Source organism: Mixophyes fleayi, chromosome 4 (assembly GCF_038048845.1).
Source record: "Mixophyes fleayi isolate aMixFle1 chromosome 4, aMixFle1.hap1, whole genome shotgun sequence".
NCBI classification, from domain to species: domain Eukaryota; kingdom Metazoa; phylum Chordata; class Amphibia; order Anura; family Limnodynastidae; genus Mixophyes; species Mixophyes fleayi.
Window position 1 is genome coordinate 309,521,638 of NC_134405.1, and position 15,770 is coordinate 309,537,407.

The window sequence follows — 15,770 nt, forward strand, 5'->3', positions numbered from 1 at the left end:
AATGAGGACCTCATGTTGTAGTAAAAATATAAATCATGGCCACTAAGTCTGCTTAAGCAAAAATACATAAATCCCAATTTTAGAGTTCAGATACCTTAGTCAAGTTTGAAACAATTTCATATGATGACATTGTGTACATTCAGATTACAAGGAATCCAGCATCAATTCATTACAAATGAGTTTGATGGGACCATTATCAAGCATGATAAAAAATGGAAGATGACCCCTATTGACTGGTATTGTTATCTTTTGAGTGCACTTATAGCCCCCAACAACACCAGAAGTCACCCAGAAGGGACGAACGAACAGATCTTATCCACTTTGTCTACCTACATCTGTGACAAACCAGTAAGCAGAGTCCAAGAGGCTCCCATCATATTCAGTCAGATGATTACTGGTGCAGGATTATTGCAGAACCTCCTGTGTTCAATATTTCAGTGGCATAGCCCCAAAAATATTGTATATGGATATATGGGATAAAACTACAACAGGAGGACTTGTTTTTTCATCTGAGTTGTGGCTTCTTGGCTCTTTTTATATAATCACGCTTAAGTGGTCTATAGATATATAAAAGGATGAAACCACAGTACTGTTTTTACAAGAAAAACTTCCGATATGTCTAAAAACATAACCGGACTTAAATTTCCTCATACAGCTAACACTAACCTGAAGCCTAAGACATGCATTAAATTGTGGTTGGGGGGTGCTTGAGAAAACAGCTTGGATCCACTTTAAATGTATTTTAACAACGGCCACAAACATAACACACGTTTCAGAACTAGCAACAAGGGAATAATAGGTCATAGCCGTGTTGTAGGACAAAGTGCTGGGTATCTGGTACCTCTGCAATTAGAACCACAATCACACAGTCTTCCTTCTCCTGCTGGTTCAGTTCAGATATCAATGAGTTGAGGGTGTCTGACAGATAGGAGTGAACCTCTCTCTTCACGCTGGGGATCCCCATCACTATCGATACTGTGAAAGTTACATGAGAAATGCAATATAAAAATAAATAAAACAATTAAAATCCAATAGATTGCCAGTCAAATCACATCACAAGTAATGTATTTTAACCACAAGTCAACTTAAAATGACATTTGAGAATTACAGACTTTTGCACACAATAAAAATACATTTTAATTACTCAAGATTTTCTTTTATATTTAGGTCATCAGCTGGTACCACAGACTAGTGATCATATGCTGCACTGGGGGTCACAATGTTTCATATATAGAATTCAGTGACACACACATAAATGTTCATTCCTGGTGAAATATAATCTAAACTAGTAACTGTCATATTGTTGGCAGACCTCACAATTGATGTTCATCAGTATCTGGGCTAAAAGGACACTTGCTGCACTCCAACTTGTCTTCCCCTCCCACCTGAAAATATTGCTGTGGAGTCACACAAAAAGTAAACACTGTTACGTTCATTTTATGCAATAGATTTTTTTATCTTTACTAATTATAAGGATGGCCATGATACAGCAGGATCCACCCAGCCTCTCAGACAAAGGAAGTCTACTTGCAACAGCCAATAAAGGGCAGATACAAAAAAAATAAAAAATAGGACAAATATTTTATCATCTAAAATGTTATTCTTCTCCCTCTACAGGTAACTCTGTATTTCACTCCTGATATTTTCAACTCAACCTGTCTGCATGCTTCACACCTAAAGAAGATCTCATCTCCTTGTTTTTTCATCAGTCAGCTTATTTCCATGCAAAATCTTCTGTTAATCAGCATGCTTTACTAATTGCTCAGCCACTCCCTCCCATTGCAACAGCCGATTCAAAGACTTCTATTTAATCACTGTATTTTTAAGTCTGCACAAGGCTTTGCCGGCCATCATAAGCATGATGTCAAAAGCATGAAGAGTTGAATTGCATTTGAACTGGACTTTGGCCCACTCTCCTACTTCAGGACTCTGCAAGGTCACATTTATCTGAACCTTATTAATCTCTATTCAACACTTCCACATGGCTCCCCACATCATTTCTCCATACTACATGCCCAAGTTTATCACTGCTGTCACTCCCCTCTCCTGCACTTATCACCCATTCCCATCCTTCCACTCACTCACCTTCCCTTGCACACTCGGAAATGCAAAATCTGTCTGCAATAAGCTTACTCCCATTCATGGCCTCTTCCTCTCCCACTCCTTTGATCTCCTAGCTTTTATGGAAACATGGATCTCCCCCTCCGATACTGCTTTCCCTGCTGCACTCTCTCAGGGCGGTTTCTCCATCATCCACACTCCCAGTCCTGACCCTCCCCCCCAACCCCCCCCCAGACCCTCCCTCTCCTGCTTTGAAGATCACCCCTTTTGCCTATTCTCCCCTCTCCAAGTTTGTGTTGCTGTCAGCTATTGTCCTCCTGGCCCTCCCTCCCTATTTCACGATAACTTAACGCCTCCATTCTGCTCAAGATCTGAATCTCTCTTCCACTCCCATCACATCCTCCCATTCTCGGTTACAGGACTTTTTTCGGGCTGCACCAACTTTATGAAATTCAGTCCCTCGCACCATAAGACTTTCCTCTAGTCTTCAAACCTTCAAGAGTTCTCTGAAAACCCACCTCTTCAGACAAGCTTATGATATTCCTCAACCACCATCTTAATCTCCCCTAGATTATCCTATTACCATCCTCTACACAGCTAATATAAGACAACAACCCTCTGACCAAAATTTCTACACACACAGTCCACTCAATACTTTTACCTTTGCGTTCTAGCTGGTCCAGTGTGCAATATGATGTAGCACATGCCCTTGTGTTTCAACTCCCATTGTCCTATAGATTGTAAGCTTGCGAGCAGGGTTCTCTTACCTCTCTGTCTGTATGTATTACCCAGTATTGTTTTATTAATGTTTGTTCCCAATTGTAAAGCGCTATGGAATTTGCTGGCGCTATATAAAAAAATGTGGATGAAATGTTGATGATGATCACTCCCTGGACCTAGTGTCACATATCCAACTTCTTCAATTCTGTCTTCATCCTCCAAGACCACAATCTCCTTTCCTTTACCCTCTCCATACCACCTGCATCCCCAACTCAAAGTCACTCTCACACAGCGTCCACTTAACAGCATTGACCGCATCCTCTTCACATAGCTTTCCCCCTCAAACCCTTCCTTGTTCCTATTTCTTCCCTGTCATGCCCTATTGCTGCTGTTTCTTTAGAACGTTACACTCTTTGATGCCCTTAATACTGCCACCCCACTTAGTCTCCGCTAATCTAAACCCCAACTATGGCACTCCCCTCTGACTTGCCTCCTCCAAAACTGCTCCCGCTCTTCTGAACGGCAATGGAGGAAATCCCTCTCAGATGTTGACTCCTACTATTCTGCCCTCTCTCTTGCCTAACAAACCTATTTCACATCCTTCATATCCTCCCTGTCCAGCAACCCCCAATACCCCTCCAATTTCCTCTACTCCCTCTCGCCCAGAGCCTGAAGTCACCTTGCTCACCTCTTTAACCTCTCTGTTGTCTTCCTCTCTGCCTTCAAGCATGTTTTCATCTCCCCTATTCTCAAGAAACACTGTCTTGACCCACCCTTCTCTCTCCCATTGCCCCTTATCTCTGCTTCCCTTTGCTTCTAAAATTCTTGAACGACTTGGCTTCAATCGTCTGACCAACTTCTTCTCTTCCCACTCATTTCTTGACCCTCTCCAGTCTAGCTTCTGTCCCCTTCTCTGAACCTGCCCTCACTAAAGTAACAAATGACTTGGCAATGCCGACCGTTTTCTTCTCTTTCACATCTTTTACTCCCTAGGTCTTCACAAAAAAGCTCTATCCTGGTTTGCCTACCTCTCTGGCAGCTCCTTTAGCATCTCTGCTTCCACCCCCCTCCCCCTCTCTCTATTGGAGTCCTCCCAGGTTCTGTTATTCTTGTTCTTAACTACCTCTCTTGGCAAATTTATGCAATAATTTGGCCTCCAATGCCGCATCTATGCCGAAAACATGCAAATCTATGAATCCTCCACTGTCCTTTCTCCCTCCTTCCTATACAAAGTATCTAGACATTTCTCTGCTGTCCCTATCTGGATATCACAGAGCTTCCTCAAACTCAACATCTCCAAATCATGCCAATGTTGCTATCCCCCACCATTATTTCCCTCTTGGTTGATAACAGAACTCTCTCTCTCTTTTCACCCAAGCCTGTTGCATTGAAGTCAACCTTGACTCTGCCCTCAGCTTTGCTTCTCATGTCCTTCATCAAATCCTGCCACTTTCTCTTCCATATTACTACTAAAATCCACACCATCCTCTCTCAGGAAACAACAAAAATCCTGGTCCATTCACTCCTCTCTCGTCTTGACTATTGCTACCTCCTTCTCACTGGCCTTTCTGACTTACACCTTTCTCACCTGCAAATAATCCAGAATGCTGCAGCTAGGCTCATCTTCCTCTCCTGTTGCTCCTCCTCCACATAAATTCCTTCATTGGTTTCCTATCCATTTAAGAATGCAGTTCAAGCTCTTTACCATCAAGCCCTCACTAACATCTATCCCCCAGGGTTCTTTTTATCTATTGTCAATATAGGTCCACTGTCCGTCTCCCTCTAATGGCCTGTCATGTCTTTTGCTACATTCTGTGCGAGTCCCCACAGCATTACTCACACTAATCTGTGTTACTTATGTCTATTACTTCATTTATTTGTGATTGACTTATTGTATGTGCTTTACAAACAGAAGAACAATACTATTAATGGTAGAGACAAACAGCACCTAATCGCTCTGCCAACCTCTAACCATACCGCACTCCTATAGCAACACTAGGGACTGGGCAGAGTCAGTGCGGCTTGACCTGGTAAGTCGTTCTCACCGATGGCCAAGGTTGAGCCATAAGTCTCTGTTAGATGTTCATCACATATGCTAATAACTTGTTATTATAGAACATCTCTGGACTGATCAAACAAAGAAGCGTATAGAAAATAGCAGGATTTACCTCCGGTCCTCCCTTGACCCACGTGTACTGCCGGCTGCAGGCTGTTTTCCTTGGATAGCAGGTGGGGCAGATGGTGGAAGATAGTGGGTAAATGTAACACATTCTTGTTTGTGATATTCCACAGTTTCAGCTTGGTTTCATCTTAAAGAAAAACATCAACACAGAGAGAAGACAAACATACTTTGAGATGGCTTTAAATTAACATCAGATAGCCTGCTGAGGATTTAACAGAGACTGTACAGTGAAGACAATTGAACTCATTTACAACAGACCACTGATAGATGAGACTTGGTCTATGTATTAAAGAAGAAGCATTAGTTCAATTTGGGTTTGGAGAAAAACACATTTTTCCCCGCAAAGCTAGGAATGTACCAAGTAATTTGCTACAAGGGAGAGGTCACATGAATCCATTAAAGAGGAACAGAAGCGGAAAAACAAAATGAGCTTACATTAAAATAAACACTATTCACTAGTCCATCATGTTACAGAATTACGGTAAAGCATTTGTTTTTAGACTTTCTAATCACACTGTCATCGTATTGTTGCATGCAATGGTGTTTAAGTGCTAATCGGCGCTCTCCAGAAATTAGGGTTGTCCAACTGGGGGTCATTATTTCTATTAGACCATAATAGGACAATGGTAGGAAATCATTTTAAAAACAGTATTTTATCCACTAACACACAGAAACACAAAACCTCCTCCATAAAAGACACTAAATATACGTTCAACCTTTTGGGTTGTGTTCAGTCGCTAAATAGGTGCGTGTATTTCACAATTATCAACCTTCTGCAAAGATATAGCTATATAAGGCTCACAAATACACCTGCAGCTCCAATCCAAGAATTCTGTGAGCAAATCCACAAATAAAACTTTATATAGTTATATAAATAACAAGGACTGCTCCTTGTTATTGTATATAACTATAAAAACTCCTCCATAAAAACTGACTGCACTGCCATGGATGGTACTTGAAGCTGTGTGTTAAAAATGACACAAAGCTAACAAAGATTAGTGTGGTGCTCAATGATGGTGTTTGCTTTATACACTTGCATAGGAAAATGAGAGTATGAAATCATCTTCTTTAAAGCGGATCCGTAGAAAGAATTAACTTAGTTTATCAAAAATAAACTCTATCATAACCACTTTTGCTAGTTTGCCAGTTGCCTGCACACAGTAGAGGCAGCCGTTTTGGGAATTAATAATCAATTCACAAAAGACAAATATTATCAGCGGAGAAACACCCAAAGTGCTACTATTGTTAAACAAAGTTATTTTTTTAAAAATTGCTAAAGACAGAAAACTCCTTTAAAAGAAAATATTTTATTTTATGTGTGGACGAATGGTCTTCTATTACAGCACAAATGGCAAATAGAGAACTCATGCCTGAATGAAGCAACTTGCAGCATATGCTGTGAACAATCTGATTGGACAGAATGTAACGAGGAAACACAATGATGCCATCTTATCGGTCACTTGTTGTCATACAAAGATCGTAGTTCTGAATAAAGGACTCCACCTGCTTCTGGAACTGTCTCCACATCATGAAATTATTTGTTTACAATCTCCTTGTTGTAAATGCTTTCATAAAACCATATTCTCTGACACCACCATTACCAGGTTTTAGTTCAGCAGCCCAGGCTCCAACAACTAAACTTTGGCTATTAGACTCACCCTTCTACCAGCTGTGGGGTCTAGTTGCAATCTCTGTTTCGAAGTATTCTACCCTAACATTCAGTAGCAGAAAAGAACTCGCTAGCACTACTTTCAGAAATGCAGAGGAACCTGTAATATTTCTTATATGTCTTCAGATCCAAAGCTTTTTAAGAGGATGTGCCATTGAAGCCATTGGGAAACATTACTTTTAATTGCTCCAACATGGGTAATAGCTAAATGATCTATTAACAAGCTCATAAAACAGGTCAAACAAAATGTCTGCCATCAACAAACCTTATTTTAATTCACTTAATATCAAGCGACAGTAACTATGGACAATAGAAAGACCAGAGGAAGAAGAATTTGGACTAAACCATAACATGTATCTGTGGTGTTTCCCCATAAAATTTCTACCAAACTAAATGTCTGCAGAAGAAATGAAAAACTTTATTATGCAAAGATACAGGTGACAAATATGGCTTGTTTTCTACCGTAATTATTACCATGACTGATCAAGTTCCTAAAAGAAAATAATCTTTAGTGGTCATAGCCCGCTGGTTTAAAATAAAAACTAAATTTGATGGACAAGTGCATTGAAGATGCTCTCGTTAGCCAGAGCACTCAGGGGCGGTGCTACCCTTAGGAGAACCTAGGTGCTTTGACCCCACATGGAGCTGCCGACATGAAGGAAAAGCAGCCGTCCGCTTCTTGCCCGTGAAGAGCTGATGCAACTCCATGTCAGTGATTGGCTGCGCTATGATGTGGCCACACCCCCCAACTGAAGGGAGCAGGAGATGTTGCCCCCAATCCCCATACACAAAGCTAAGCAACAGTAGGGGTGGGCCCACCGCTTCCAGGGCAGGACGACAACACTGCTCCACTGGCCCTGAGAGAGCGTGCACTGGCTTCTATATCATATGAAACAGTAAATGCAGAACTGTCAATAGATTGTTACCAATACAGTGACATTTCCCGTTCTTAAGCAGAAAACATGTCATGTAGGAATTAAATATAATGGGTATGAACAGTGAAGGGTGCTTAACGCTAGGTTTTTGCTTGGTTGGAAACTTGTCTCACCAGATAAGCTGCTCCACGTGCGGTTGATGTCTCGTAAGGCTTGTTTTTCGGATATGGCCCGTTTGATTTCATCCAGGACCAGGTTGAGTTCCTTAGAGCGTTTCAGGTTCTCCTGTTCAGCAGCATGCAGGCGATCCCTGAGGGCCAGGAACTCCCTCTGATAGACATCCACCACATCTCCTGAAGACAGAGGGATGAAAAGAAGCATGAGATCCCAAACTGAAGTATATTTCATAATGTACATTACACTTTTGAATACTCTCAGACTCCAAAGTAACAATAGGTAGAACAAAGTACTTCTTTGCACTATCCATCAGAGATCGGGCTACTATCATTTTTCAATGAAAAAGCAGGACACCATGCCATCAACTCCACCCTGTCACGCCTTGTTTGTACCAATATAGAGTGCGGGTACCTATCTTCTATTATTTTAATTTGGTTGCATCAGGAGTCTGGAACCTGGTAGAAGAAAAGGATACTGCCCTGGTAAATGGGAGCCGTAATCAAACACCACAAACATTTCTCTTCAGGAACACTTCCTGATTTACTAAGTAAAGCCCAGATGACCTTTCTGTGAACTGATTGGACAGTCTGTGCCAGGTTAAAATTAGTGGACAGAAGAAGTAACACAAAGTGATATCAAAATCATAATGGGCCTGTACATGCAGATAAAAAGCAGAGAAAAAAACATTAACGGGAGTAGTTTTGAAAAATTGTTTACACCAAATGATCATTTATGCTGAAGACCAGGAACTATGAACAAAGAATTTCTCCATTTTTTTTATTATTACTATGATCATTGATGATTTATAAGGCGCCATAATGACCTGCCTGCAGCATAGGGCAGTCGGGATAACAGGATGTACATAAAACAGGGACATACAAGGTAGACAAAATAAATACAGACATGAAAACAGAGGGTAGTGAGGGCCCTGCTCATGAGAGAGCTTACAATCTGATGACTGAAACTAGATGAGCAAGTGTGGCTCAGAGTGGAGATCAGGACAGCTGTGGGAGTGCTATAGTGTGAGCTGTATAGGTGGGAGTGGGGTCAGCTTTCATAAAGAGATGTGTAAAGATTTGAAGACTGTGGAGACTGATCAGGTGTGGTAGGAAACCATCTGTCTTCCCACTGTATTAAATGTCTTTTAGCAAAACAATTTGTGTGTGTGACTGTAAATTGATATACAGTAAATTAACTGAAAATGTTAATGGACTACAAAACCAAAAGCACAAGATTGAATATAAAACAATATATGTATATCTGTATTATGACAGAATTTAAGTACTCTGTTAAATTATACCCATTACTTACACAGTCGAGGCAGACATTTTGTGGACTGAACCAATATTACGCCCATCAGTTACTTGGTAACATCGAGGACGCAGTAAACACAAAGACGGCATTCTAGAATATTGGTTCGGCCTACAAAATGGCTGCCTCTAGTATGTGTAGGCGATTGCGAATCAGAATGAAACTAAAAGTTCAGATGACTTAGCAAAGCAGTTTTCAATAGTCGCACAATGTCATTGCAGCAAGTATAACGTGTACAGAAAACATATTCCCTCACAGAACAGACTCTATTCAAGTACCGTCAATTTAGACTTCCTAAAATTCACTTATACATTTGTAAATGTTTATTATCTCTTTCATAAAAAGCATTAAGCCATTTAGGGTTAGTATATCACAGTCTGCCATCAGATATCCAACCAGGTTTTTTTAAAAAAAACTTTCACCATGATTAAAAACAAACCTTTAAATCTTCTGCAATCCATTATAATAAAAAAAACCTTTAAAGAAGCCCTTTTTACATGAGGTACTTTCAATGTACTCTGCTTTACCTTTCCCAACCTCTAAAAGCTGTTCCGTTATATTGCATAATGTCAGTTATACACATCAGTCGGCAGAACGTTGGCTCAGTGGTTAGCACTTCTGCCTCACAGCACCGGGGCCATAAGTTTGTTTCCCGACCATGGCCCTATCTGTGAGGAGTTTGTATGTTCTCCCCGTGTTTGCGTGGGTTTCCTCCGGGTGCTCTAGTTTCCCTCCACACTCCAAAAACATACTGGTAGGTTAATTGGCTGCTATTAAATTGCTCTTAGTCTCTCTCGGTCTGTGTTCGTGTGTGTTAATGAATTTAGACTGTAAGCTCCAATGGGGCAGGGACTGATGTGAATGAGTTCTCTGTACAGCGCTGCTGAATTAGTAGATAACTAGATGATGATGATGATGTTGCATCCCTGGAGTTAACAGAAATGTTTCTGCACTCTGATAGTATATTTATATGGAATAACAAACTGTAGTACAAAAGTGGTCTAAGAGCTATAAAACATCATAACCAACCAGACATTTGTTTTTGTTTTTCCCCATAGCTGTACTAGGAAAATGTCAACTAAAATCTGAATGGTCGATATCAACCCTTCCTCTGTGCTCTGATTCACTAGGTGAAGATAACTAATCCCAGTCAACTGCACTGGTAGTTATTAGAAATGTAAAATATCAACAATATGCAAGATCATCTTTAATAATACCTGGTTAATAACCTTTAAAGCACTGTAGTTTTGTATTTAACGTACATTGATTTCTCATACTAAAAATTGATCTTTAGGAGCTCTCCGAATATATGAGGTCTTGGCTACCAATTACCTTCTAGTATGTGGGATGAAGAGTAAGATGGTTTGATTTTTTGATTTTTAGGAGACTGCATTCTTGTTAGCCACACACAGACCAGAGTACGTTGTTGGCTGTGGTAGGCAGACAAATGATAGGACTTTGGCAAATAACTGATGCATGGTGATATCTTTAGTAGTCACCTGGCTTATCCAATATTCAGCCTATCAATTTCCTAGGAACAAGTGGCGCTAAGTAGACATGAAGCACAAAGTGCTACATTCACATGAATATTGGTTCAGGCAACAAAATAGCCATAATCTAAATTCCATTTTTTTTAACCTTCTAATATTAATATAATTTTACAGCACATGACTTACCAGCTGTACGAAGCAGCAGAAGTGACGGTAATGTAACCCTCTCTGTCTTTAGATCTGCATTGTATTACTCTGCCTTACTCCTTGCTACACACTTTAAATTGCATCTGTCTCATGGGAGGTCATTTTTGTAAATGAATTCAGCAATCCAATTATCTTCACGTGCCGCAATGTTAACAGAAATGTTTAAGTTCTTTTTGTAAACTGATAAGTTTAATTTTTCTGACACTGCTAAATTTGAAAGAGGGCTTCAGCTAAGGCACACTGGCATCTGTCACACTAGAGAAGACATCACCAAACTCACACAGGCAACCTCTGACTTTGGGTAAAGTAAGCGGTTTCTACATTCTCAATCCCATCCGCCACATTTGTCAATTGCCACAACATGCTCAACCCCAGACTATTCTCTGCCAGTTGGTGTATTATTGTCCGTAATTAAAGCATTTTTCTATTACAATAAAGCCCTCTCTCTAGGACCCCTAATGCTGTACCTAGATACTATAACATATCCATGAACCTTAAAGCTGCATTACCCCTTCCCCTAGATCAGGGAACGTTACCCCCTTGATATGAAAGGCAGGAAATCATATATTATTAATTATTGGAATTCAAATTTTATTGAATCTAATCAAACTTTCTTTGAAAGCTTCAACTTCAAAACTTCAGATTTTGGAGAAATGATGTTGCTTCATTGTTGATACGAGAGCATCAATATTGGGGCATTTTGATGTCAGAGCAATTTGGATACAGTCTTCAGCGTCCAATCGATTTCTCTGCTTTGTTTTTATGTTTGTTAGAGTGGAAAATCCTTGTAAGGTAGGTGGTTGCAAAAGGCAGCAACTTTTTGACTGCTTTCGCACGTGCAACTTTGAATGCCTTTGCAGCTGTTGACATCCTAAAAAATGATAGATCTGCTTTGTTTTCAAATGCAATACGTGCTTCATTATTGTATCAAAGGTCAAGAAGTGCCTCTGCCAACCCTTCAGGTTCTTCTGGTACAACAGCAATTTCACATTTAAAGGTGTCTACAATCCAACTGACAGCATGTGAATCGACAGCATTACCCCCAGGAAATTCATTGTTACCCTATTTGGGGTAATTTACCCCTGTTCCCTGACCACTGCCCTAGATGGATCCCGGGGGCTGCTACAGGTAGATATTTTCCCAGGGTAATGCGGAAATGGCATATCAATTTAGGCAACCAGGTTTACCTCATTAAAAAAAAGGGGCTAAGAGAATGGCACACAAATCAGGAAAATTTGTATTAAATAATGCAAGAGGAGAATGAGAAATTCCAGAAACCAAAATGAATAAAGTCTGTGTATATCTGGGACACCTGGCAACTTGTGATGTTTCATTTTTGTTGTATCAATATCAGTCAAGTAGCTCTTAGAAATTCCCTGTGCTTGAACAAACAACCTACAAAGGGTGAAATGAAAAAAAGCCACGTTCAGTGAAGAAATAAAAGCCAGACATATGAGCATACATAATCTGGTGAAGAAACCCCAGTGCTCCCTCTGTCAAACATAGATATTGAGACCCAACTGCAAAATGAGAAGTAGTTTAATTTCCTCCTCCACAGCACAGCCAGGGCAGCTTGGAAAGAAATATCATTGCCTGCCTAATTCTGCAGCATATCTGACTTCCAGAGCATCAAGGATCTCTGTTTTCATTATGCTGGAGTGGAGATGCACATTTTATTGATGTACGGGGCTGTTGTGGCAGACAGAGAGAGTGAGAAATAAGTCCCTGCGCTTTAATGACTGCCTCCTAAGCAGCAAGCAGCGGGACCTTTCTCCATGCTGTCAGAAGTATAGCCACTTGCTGCTCCCAATAGGTTTATTAAAGGTATCTCACGCTGTAAGATGCAAAGGCTGGAGCTGCCCAGAGGTTGTTAAGAACGGAGAATGTCCTCACTCTGGGTCTTTGTAGAAACAGAAAAATTACAAAGAGGTAATCCATTTCAATTGATCAGCTGGGAACTGGAGTTTAAAGGGAATAAATTGAAGGGTTTTTATTTTTTTATTATTCCTTTAACAACCAATTTAGTACATTTATAGTTTGTTTTTTTTGTTCTTTGAACTAAAGTTGTGACAGTGTTCAAATCATTAGTATGGAAACAATAATATGCTACAATAAACATTCCCATGTTTAAAAAAAAATAAAAGCAAACCCAAGATCCATAAAACTAGACTTGTTTCATGTTATGAATGGCTAATGGCTTAGGGTTCGTTTACATCAAAAAGCTTTCCAGGTGTTAAAGAAGAGCGCCAAATAACGCCTGGAAAGCAGTTTCAATTTACTTGACATTGAAGTCTTTGAGGCAGCTTACATCACAGTGTCGATGGGCATTAGTGATGTTGTAGCTTACCCCAAATGCTGCTGGGTAAATCTTTGCTACTGCTGAAAAAAATGAGTGCTAGCTCTCCAATTATAAGGGACAACATAAAAATAATGCAACTAATGCAATGCAATAAATAAACAAGCACCACATTACCATATGGAAACAAATCCTTTAAACTAAAGCAGGAAACTACACCAGTAAATTATTCTAGGTCTCGAAGAACTTGGAAAATCAGTGGTGCTAGAGAGTTTGTGATCCCTTTAGAACGGTCTTAATTTCTGCACAAATGTTACCATCAATGTGACTTCATCTAAGTCATAAAAATAGATAAAGAGAAGCCAATGAATCAAATAACACACACAAGCATATACTTTTTGATGAGCAGATCCCCCTCCTGACTGACAACTATTAAAAAAGCTGCAAGTGATGTTTATTTGTAGCAGGAAAACAGCTAAAACAAAACAAAGTGCTTTGGATAAGTCTATGTTATTTCTCCTGCACCTGTCAAGTAATTAAGCAACTGCTGAAATCTGCTCAGATACTATGTTGAGCTTTTCTGACAGTGTTTTTCCTGCAAGCAGGAAATACGATGAAATATTTAATTTATCTGCCGAGCTACCTGCTGAGTTAAAACAGCTTGTGTGACACCCCCCCTTATATGGGTAAGCAGGAAATCGATGTAAGAGAGTGAACAAGTTTCAAACATGTCAGTCTGTCTTGGGCATTCAAGTTCTTGTACTGTATGCAGGGGAGGGCAGGCAAATTTCAGCCCGGGGGGCAAGACTTGACTCAGCAGCCTAATTTAAAGGAAAAAAAATGCAGGCGGCACAGTGACCCATCCCAAAGTAGCACAGTATGGGACCAGCACGGGGTGCCCAGCCTGCCCCTGACTGTATGTATGTGTGTGTAGCGTGAAATTTACAGTTTCACAACAAAAATCACAATAATCTCAAGGTTTAACACCAAGATTCAGCACACTAAAGACTCCATAGTCTTTGGTATACAAGTGTGTGTGTGTGTGTGTGTGTGTGTGTGTGTGTGTGTGTGTGTGTGTGTGTGTGTGTGTGTGTATGTATGCATGTATATATATATATATATATATATATATATATATATATATATATATATATATATATATATATATACACACATATATATACACACATATATATACACACATATATATATATACACACACACACACACTTCCACACTGTAAACGCAAATACACACAACACTGTGGAGGCTGGTTCTAGTGGTAGGAGAGATGTCCATGAACTTGCACCATATTCCTATGCCTTTTAAATTCGTAGCTTAAACTTAAGTAATGTCTGGGAAGTGGGTACCTGTGAGCTGCTTCACATAGCGCTACTAAAAATCATACTTGCCTACTCTCCCGGAATTTCTGGGAGGCTCCCGAATTTCGGGGAGTCCTCTCAGTAGGCACAACTCCCGAATCATAACCAAATGCCGAAATTAACGGCCTTAAATATCGGGGGTGGGGCTTAATAGCATCTTTAAGCCCCGCCACCGCTATTCAATGTCGTGAAATTTAGCATTTCACAGTGGGGGCGGGGCCAAAATGACAATTGTTCAAGGCCCACCCCCACACGCCCACCTCTTCTCCCCCAGCTCCTGGAAGCCAGCTTCAAAAGGTTGGCATGTATGCTAAAAATAAAGGAACCGGTTCCAACAGTCAATTAGGCCATCGCTTCCTATATGGGCCCAAAACAACTGCCAATTTCGACCATCTGATCAGAACACATCTATCATTATTAGCATAAGATATAGGTAGATGTTTAAAACAATCTGACTGTAAGTGCGATTATTACCTGACTGTACTAATCATACCCCATAGGATCCAGACGTTCAGACACATGGGAAAATAATGCACATAGTGGATTGGTTTATCCATGTATAAGCTCCTTACGTTCTCTGAGCTCATCAGAACTCGAGATATACAAGATAAAAGTAGTTAAGCTTCTATTGTTGCAAGCCGTTTCTGGAACATAAAAATAAATAAATACTGAACTGTATTGAACAACCACCATCTGAATTGTACAAACACTGGAAGAACATAATGAAACAGTCTTATTTATGAGTGCAATTCAGAAGAGACACTCACAAAATAACAGAATAAAAAAACATCTGAAAATAAGAGTGGGTAAACATAGTCTCGATTGCTGTGTCGCCTTCTTTTACCTTGTTGACAAAATTATAGAGCACGGTGCCTTTGAAACCTGGATTTGCATAAGCTTTTAGCAGAAAGAAAAACGTAAGCTAGAACACTTCATAGTCAGCCAGGATTAGGGAACTGAACCACTCAGACAGCAGAGAACTTTATATGATCAGAGTTCTGCCGTGATCTTTACAGGAGCGCTAACCTCGACAGAAACAAGATGTGGACATGCTTATGCTTTCTGAAATGATCATATACTGAAATATTGTTAAAACAATATGCTATTGCAGTGGTTCCCAAACTTTTGCAGTTCGCGGCACCCTTAGAGTCTCCAAATTTTTTCAAGGCACCCCTCCAAAATAATTATTGAGCAGTCCTATTTTAGAAGTAGTTGGGTCAAAAAATTGTAATAAGTATTTAGGTCAGGACAGAAATACTTATTTAGTTGAATGCAAAAATGCCCCCTCTGTATCCAGACACACTGCCCCCTCTGCATCCAGACACACTGCCCCCTCTGCATCCAGACTCCTCTGCATCCAGCCCCAATGCCTCCTCTGCATCCAGACACAATGCCCCCTC

At 40.2% G+C, this 15,770-nt stretch overlaps 1 protein-coding gene across 1 annotated transcript in view; it reads right to left on the bottom strand.

Moving 5' to 3' along the window:
• Positions 1-15,770, bottom strand: part of MGAT4B (alpha-1,3-mannosyl-glycoprotein 4-beta-N-acetylglucosaminyltransferase B) — a 210,510-nt gene that overhangs the window by 93,305 nt on the left and 101,435 nt on the right. The window contains exons 2-4 of the mRNA XM_075210020.1: positions 7,681-7,860; positions 4,950-5,090; positions 842-975 (exon numbers count right to left, since the gene is read on the bottom strand). Of these exons, the coding sequence (XP_075066121.1) occupies positions 842-975; positions 4,950-5,090; positions 7,681-7,860 (455 nt within the window). The remainder of the gene's footprint in view (positions 1-841; positions 976-4,949; positions 5,091-7,680; positions 7,861-15,770) is intronic.